The sequence below is a fragment of the Maylandia zebra genome, linkage group LG2 (genome assembly GCF_041146795.1).
Source record: "Maylandia zebra isolate NMK-2024a linkage group LG2, Mzebra_GT3a, whole genome shotgun sequence".
Lineage (NCBI taxonomy): Eukaryota > Metazoa > Chordata > Actinopteri > Cichliformes > Cichlidae > Maylandia > Maylandia zebra.
The window spans coordinates 29,836,651-29,844,730 of record NC_135168.1 but is presented as its reverse complement, the minus strand read 5'-3'; the positions used below and the strand labels follow the sequence as shown (position 1 = coordinate 29,844,730).

Genomic DNA, 8,080 nt, shown 5'->3' with positions numbered 1-8,080 from the left:
TGTTATATTTAATCAGTCGCATTTGTTTTTGTATTGACATCAGTCACTGATTTGTGTCCCAGATTTCGTTGCTTTCGAAGGTTCGAAAAAAGTTCTTTATGGTCTTTTTCGCATTCCGTAGAAATAAGGACTGTTCAAATCCGCTGTGGGGTTGGCTTTTTTTTTTTTTTTTATTCTCGCTGTAAACATTCTTTCGAATATAGTGAATTCAAAGCAACTTAAGGCAAAGTTAAAGTTGAGTCTCGAATGCAGTTAATTTATCTCTATAACCCCCACTTGCACATTTTTATTGTATTATTTTACACCCCTGTGTGACTGGAATGGTACAGTCCGGAACTTGAACTATTTTGCGGGAGCAGCGGGAAGCTGTTTGAGCTCCTCCGACCGACGAACAGCTTATATAACGTACTAAACCTACAGTTGTTCGCAATGAGGTGAGAACTTTCCGTTTTGATTTCTAACATTTCAACACTACAAGAAATATTTCTTTATACATACCGGAACACCTTGTTTGCTAAAAGAAACTTTTTGTTGACCTGCTGCTGTTAGCATGATGTCAGTGAGGGAAGTTATACTGTCGAATAACGAAAAGAGAAACACACTTGTGTTATAGAGTGTGACAACTAGTGGTATGTATCTGTTCCGTGATGGCGGTCACAGCTTCAAAAGTGCTTCGTTTGGAGCCATTCACAGAGCCAGAGCCTGCTTTATATGTACAGCCAGTTCTCAGTATTTGTATGGCCGCCCTCTTCTTTCTGATGTTGATCACCATCTCTCTGAGCTTGCTCACATTCAATAAAAAAAAAAACAACAACAACGATGTAGCAGATAAGCTCTTATTTCTTTTAATCTACATTCGGCACAAGAGCCGGCCTCTTAATAAGAAGCACATTTTGCCACTGGCTCAATGTTTTTATTTCACATGTGGGTGTAACGTAGAACGTGGAAGGTTTAAAATATATCAGCTACATGTGGCATGAAATAGGAAACCCAGATGAGTATTTACACGATGTGAGCCACTTATCGAGTGATGGTTTGTCTTGAATGGTTGGGTGGTGTGTCACTGTAAAGTGTGGGACAGCCTATCTACTCTATTAACACAAGTGACAGTCCTCTGCTAAAGGAGGTAATCATGAAGCACTTTCCTTTTAGTATTTTAAGAATATAACCGGCTCTCGTTATCGATATAGCCTCACCTGGGTCTATCCAGGTAAGAATTCCACCACAGCCTTGCGTTCTTTAACCAGGCTGGTAGGTGAACAAACCCAGCATCCAGAGCCAGTTACAGTTTTTTCTGATTGCTTAAGCACATTTTTTGTAACTATTGGCTAATTTTGCAAAACTCTTCACACAAATAAGAAAACCTGTCACCCAATAATCAAAACATTGTAGTTCTCTTGCAAAAGCAAACACAGCTAGATTAACTCTTCACACCTTCGTAAAAATGGTGTTTCCGTATCAAACAGTACACACAAGCCATCATCTACTAAGCACACAATGCACCAACTGCACACTGATGGTATGAATACAAAACACATCTGGCTTTTGCTTTCTCTGTGCACAAGGTAGGCTATGTCAGTTTGAGCTCATACTTCTGTCATAGATCCATAAGCATAGAGGGATCCAAACTTCAAGTACTGGTGTTTATTCAAACACATCAAAACAAACACAAGTGTTTATTTCCAAGTATAGGATTATTTGCAATCGCCATAATGACTATATGGGTTACTTGGTCTGCAGTGAACATGCTTCCTCTGCCCCCAGCATCTGGTCATCTAGCAATTCTGTAAAGTAACAATTTCAGTATTTTTACATCAATGGTATTGGTGTGTTTCTCATTGGCATATGGCAGTGCTACAAATCTTTGTGCGAAGTGACTGTACTAACCGATTCTCATTTCAAGATGTCCCTATGGTACTTGCTACAGTGTAGCAGCTCGAGTTAGACTGGACCCGTTGGCCAGCTACCCTCAGGGTCATTCCATAGTTGATTACATGGTCCACTATTGTAGCTCTGATGTCATCAGCAATTCTATTTCTTACTCTTCCTACCCTTCCTCTCCCCCCTCCTCGTCTTCCTCTTGCTCCTCCTTGTCCTTGTCGTCCTCTTCATCCTACTTCTTCACCTCCACGTCCTCTTCCTCGGCCTCCTCTACTTCTCACTCTTTCTGCTCCCTCCATTGTACTCCGCACACACAGCTTACCTGTATTATAGTGCTTAGGCTGATTGCAAAGTGAACTAATTATCTAAAAAAGTTTTCACATGTGAAAGTGTGCCAGACAGTTGGCAAGTTAGTGTTAATGATAGCCATACATGTGTATACTTTTGCTAGGACTGTGTTGGAAATTTGGTAATTGAGTGTTGTGCAGTGAATTGTGCCTACAGTTTTGCAAAGTGTGTGTTACAAAATTGCAAACTGAGTGCAAAGCAGTTTTTGTGCTTTTAGTTTTGCAAACTCAGTGAGTGGTTTTGCTATAAGTCTGAATAGTTTTAGAGATTGTGCTACAGGAATCACAGTTAGGGTTTAAGCATTCAGAAAAAACTGTAATAACATATGGCCTTTTGTTTATGCAGTGCCAAAAAGCGACGGGGAACCAGAGTGTCGGCAGCGCCTCCAGTGGAGAGCGAAGTAAGTTCATCCATGACTGGTTCAGTGTGATCAGATCGATTGGTCCTTCTTTTGTTTGCTGCATCGTTGAGGAAAAACACGTAAAAATAGTTGTTGTGGGGCAACTTTTTAAAGCACCTAATTATACTTTTATTCCACTTTGTTTTGCTCAAATTTAGAAAGCGTCAGCTTTTGATCAAATGGATTCCACCAACCTGTCCTCTATAGACAAAGCTAGCTTCCTGGCAGGGTTACAGATAAATTATGGTAAGACTATTGAATCTGAGTACCTTTGTCATGTGTTGTTATACATTTTCTGCTCCTAATGAACTTTGGCTGACCACATGATGCTTGTGTTGCCCAGACAACCCTCTGCACAGTACCGCCATGGAAGAAGATTTAAATGTGCCTGAAGAAGAACAGAACAGACCAGAAAACCCAGGAAAGGCCACCGGCGGACAGCGTGGATCTGCTGTAAAGAGGAATGTGGCAGAGGAAGGTCGAGAGAATAGGAAGGAAGAAAAGAAGGTAGAGAGGGGCAGGAGAAGTGCTGGTGAGAAGGGCCAAACCAGGTAAGGTATAGTTAATGTGCACTTACTAGTTTATTGTGACGTGAGTGCTGACTTCTTTTTTTTTTTTTAAACCTCCTGTATGCACCGGTTAGCCCTGAGAAGGAAGCCACTGCAGATGAACAAGCAGAGCCACATGTGGAGGTACATAAATCTGTCCCAGAGAAGGACAGTCAGCCTGCTCCTAAAGCCATACAGAAGCGTTTAATTGGGAAGAAGCCTGCCAAGAGGAGAAGTGCAAGGTGAGGCCCTGTACAAAGAGTGTGATGACATAAAAACCCCTCAAAGCTCTAGAAGCTCCTTTCTACTTACCCAAATATTTATGACTGTGAGTACAGAAGCTGCCCCCCCACTCTGGAAGAACTTAAACAAACAACTTGAACTTGACTGTCTGAGTAATGATGCTGAAGTGACTGACTTTTATGTTATATCCCTACTGGTTTATTTATCTGTGTGTGTGTCTGTCCGTGTCCCACTAGGCCTGTGAATAATCAGCAAAGGAAGGAGGACAAGAAGAGAAAAAGTGAGTCTGCTAGTGGAAGATCAAGTGACAGTCAGTCACAGGTGAGGAGCTCTTGTGTGGTCATAAAGCCTTTCAAATAAAAATAGAGTTGAGATGTCAGATGTGCTGAAAATAATGATTTGTTCCAGAGCTCTGGCCCCGCCCCACAGAAGAGCAGGCGAGTGCTTTCATCTGATGAGGAGGATGTGGATGTAGACTCCAGCTGGGTATGGACTAGCATTAGCACAGAGCTTTGAGCAACAGTGGCAAATATGGGCTATATTCTAACTTTGCATCTTTTTCTTCATGTCATTTCCTCAGAATCCAAGTCCAAAGAAGGCCGTGAGGGGAAGCTTGGGAAGAATGAAAAAGTCTTTGTACGAGAAATCCAAAGCTAGGAAGTCTTCATCAGGTAAGAGCAAAGAGAACTAGTTACTGTCTGTTATCACTTTTACAATGCATAACGTCTGATTAGACTTCATTTCTGCTGCTGCGTTTGGATGTAAGGGTCAGAATTTGGTACACACAGCATGAAAGCATGACCTGCCTGGTATTGATGGTTCAGGCTGCTGGTGCCGGTGTAATAGTGTGGATATTTTCTTGGCTCACCTTGGGTTTCAGTATTATCAACTTTATTTAAAAGCAAATACATACCTGAGTATTGGTGCTGACTATGTGAATCCATTTATGACCACAGTGTACCCATTTCTGATAGCTGCCTCCAGCACGATAACACGTCATGTCATAAAGCTCAAATCGCGACAAACTGGTTTCTTGAACATGTTGTCATATCACTGTGGAGCAAATCTCTGTGGAATGTTTCCATCACATTCCTGATTGTAGAAATTGCAACATTTTAGAAAACAACAGAGGGTCCAACCCAACACTATGCAGGTGTACCTAATGAAATGTCCAATGAGTGTATTTGTAATCAGTATCTGTGGCAGTGTTTCACAAAACATGCAGTTGGCATGAAGGTGGGAGGCTGTTGTAGTCAACACTGTCGCCTTACTGCAAAGGTTCTGATCACATGTTGTTGTGGGGGTTTTTGTTGTTGTTGTTTTTTTGTAACTAACACAACAAACATTTGTTTCTGAACTGTATCAACTGTTGGTGTGATGGACCAAGCAGCCAATTACACCATTTTACCCCCCAAAAAGACAAATTTAAAAATAAAATTTGTGGATTCATAAAGAAGCTCAACTAAGCATAACTACTCAAAAAGTGACTTCCAGAAACTTAAATGAGTAAACTGAGCACAAAGACAAAGGAGGGTAACAGTGGTTTGGCCAAACCATTTACTCACAGAGGGAAACAAACACAAAATAACATAACTGCACCTGGCCACACCTTTTGCCCAGACAGGAAGCAGCCAGTATAACCACACAATGCTACTATGTGCTCATAATATCATTGTTAGGATAAAGTAGAGACATTAATGAATTATATTGCTAAAATAACTGGAATCCAAACTAAGGAGGTGAATGTATGGATTGATTTTGCCCATGTGTGGCTGATGCAGTCACAGTTGGCCTTCATCAGAAAGAACCGAAACAGACTCTAACCACATCACTGGGAAAAGTATCTCAGTGAGCCTGGCCCTGTGCTTTATTTAATATTACTGTAATTTAATTGTAATTGACATTTTTCCTTAAAAAATTATTGCTCAGAGTGATTAAATAATGGAGATGATTCCCCTCGAAGGCAGTGGATCCGGAGAACCAGAACAGGCCAGCACAGGCGAGCAGAGGAGGAAGAAACGAGGCCAACACAGAGGGACAGAGTTGGAGGTGCTGCTGGATTCCTTCCTTGACTTCTGTGAGCAGTACAGGTAAATTTCCAAAATTCAACGCTCATTCACCGTGACCGTCTCTGTAGCCTGTAATCTAGGCTTTAAGTACACATTACAGTCATTTTTATTAACGCCTTTGCATTGACAGCAGCTGTGTTTCACACAGATATCTATCACAGATAAATATTGAAGCAATGATGTTTACTTTAGAAAAGCTCAAAGGCTGAGTCAGGATGCAAGAAAACTGCAAGCATGCTGGTAGAGGTAATCATTCAGGTTGCCAGTAGCATTACTTTGTTCTGCTTGCTTTCAGGGAGTCTGTGGGGTCTAAAGCTGTCAGACACACCATTGATTGTTTCTCCAGCAATGTCAAAGACCAGCTCACAGAAAAGGTCAGACTTTCCTGATTCTGGTCATGATGTCAAACAGAGGTTGTCAAGGACAACACAGCTTTACTCTGTGTTGTTTTGAAGGATGCTACAAGCTGGATTAAACCAACAGTGTAATACCAGTAACTCATACATTGTGTAGCCATATTAGAGTGTAAAGCACTATAGAAGGACAGGATTACAGTGACAATTGTAATGCTAAGTATTTTGTTGGTTACTGACATTAAACATCATGAAATGCAGGGAGGTCCCTACAAGGCCTTTTTCATCTAACGACATAATAAGTAGTCGATCCTACTTCAAACTCTAGATGTCACGAATGGACTTATGATATAACTTGGATTTGTTTTCTCCATGAATTGAGTCTAATAGACAGCAGCATTTTGTTGATCAGCCATCATTAAATCAAACACTGTATTTGTCTCTTTCAGATCACTTCACTTAAAGAGCTCAAGGTTTTAAAAAGAGAAAACAACAAGGTAATTATGACGTCTGGTCAGCATTACTAATGTAAGCATGGTAAAATACTAAATTGTGACCCTAGTAGCATGTTAGTACGCCACCTCTGATCAAGGATCCCAAACACACATCGGGACTGGTTGGAATGGATCGATCAGGCTACCAAACGCACTCAGTCAAGCTGCAGTTTGTTAATGGACATTGAATTAAATATTATTGTGTGTGTATATTTGTGTTCTTTTGACCCTGTGTGGATTGGAGGAAATCCTAAATGGATTCAAACAAAGTCTTGTTTTTTGATTTGTTTGGTTTTTAAGTCATTAAAGATTTGTGCTGCACAATCATTGCACTGGAAAAAGTTCAAAGAACTCATTAAAGTCCTAAACTTCCCATCACGATGAATTTACATAAGCATCTAACCACACCACCTCCCTGCTAGTTAATGATTCTCAACTTTGACTCATTCAAAACGGTCAAAATCAGATCAATAGGCTCATTTTGACGTTTCTGTGTGTCCTTGAACTTCTAGTCTGCACGACAATAATCCACTTTATACTCTTGGAAGATAAGACGAGAACTTTAGTCATTTAATCGTTCCATATCGCCTCCTTACCTTCCGTATGAGCTGGCAGAATGTGTTAGACATGAACATACTGTTACTGTGATTTTATGTCAGAGTACTGATGCCTATGTTTAGCTCAAAGTCAGCGTCCATACTTTGCACTGAAGGATAACAGAGCAGCTTGTATTTCTGTAGGTTGGGTAAAGTGCTTGTTTCCATTGTTCTGTGTTAGGTGGGCTCTTTGATCCGTAAAAACACGCAGAGACTGTTTGATGCCAAGCATGAGATGATGAGGTGAGCAGCAGCTCACACACATGGTTTACAAACAGCCTGTTATAACTTTTATGTCTTTATAGAGTCATTTATGTGAAAGAACTAGGTCTTGGAGAATGTAAAAGTTTACATTCTTTTCCTTTCACTGACTGCTGACCTCGTGTGATTGTTCTAACAGAGCAGAGAGGCAGGCATGGTTGCTGGAGAAGGAGAAAGCTGAACTTCAGCAGCGGTTAGCTGACCTGAGACAAAGCCAGGCCTTCCTCCATGACATCAGAGAGCTCAACCGACAGTACCTGGACTACAGACAAAAACACCCCAATGAGAAAGAGACGGTAGAGATGCACAACAACATTAAATACCCAAATACTGTATTGTGTATTTCAATGATGAGCTGAATTCTGGTTCCTTTTTCCAGTACGGGGCCTCCAGCTTACCAGCTCTGCTCTTGGAGACGAAGCACATTAAAACAGCAGAGAGAAAAGAGACTTAAAATGAGTCTGGGAAATGACACAAATGCAGAACGTTTAAAGCTCCCAGAGACTGCACAATATGAGATGAGAGGCTGGAAGCAGCTTGACGGTTTGGATTGTAATGTATGGTGTAGATAAGGCTTTGTATATAACACTGTCCTGTTCATTTAGATCATAAATGTAAACTGGATGATTACTAGAAGAATGACATGTTTTATAGATTAATAATATGAATACATTCATATTGTATTTAATAAATTCAAATAACGGAACCAGAGTTTGTGTGCGTGTGTAGTTCAGTTACTTTCTTTATTTAACAAAAGGAAAGAAATTCCGGAAGCAGTCTGAACTGCTACTGGGATTTCCGCGGAGCTTCTGATAATTATTTGTCACAGCATTTCACCTGCCTGTGCAGAAAAGAGAAGGGATTGTTGGTAACTAAACAATAGTTGT

General features: G+C 40.7%; 1 protein-coding gene across 1 annotated transcript; it reads left to right on the top strand.

Moving 5' to 3' along the window:
- The first annotated feature begins 74 nt into the window (after positions 1-74).
- cenpu (centromere protein U) lies at positions 75-7,904 on the top strand. The gene is made up of 14 exons (XM_004563609.3): positions 75-434; positions 2,575-2,629; positions 2,788-2,875; positions 2,973-3,180; positions 3,273-3,419; positions 3,657-3,741; positions 3,829-3,906; positions 4,001-4,091; positions 5,384-5,510; positions 5,785-5,863; positions 6,292-6,339; positions 7,114-7,175; positions 7,333-7,489; positions 7,573-7,904. Exons 1-14 carry the CDS (start codon positions 430-432, stop codon positions 7,645-7,647), a joined length of 1,305 nt encoding a protein of 434 aa, XP_004563666.1. The 5' UTR covers positions 75-429; the 3' UTR covers positions 7,648-7,904.
- The last annotated feature ends 176 nt before the right edge of the window (positions 7,905-8,080 follow it).

Bases quoted from the DNA above. Each gene is read 5' to 3' on its own strand.
- cenpu (XM_004563609.3), top strand. The intron at 6,340-7,113 runs GTAATTATGACG...GTTCTGTGTTAG, and splicing joins TAAAAAGAGAAAACAACAAG to GTGGGCTCTTTGATCCGTAA. The intron at 7,176-7,332 runs GTGAGCAGCAGC...TTGTTCTAACAG, and splicing joins GCCAAGCATGAGATGATGAG to AGCAGAGAGGCAGGCATGGT.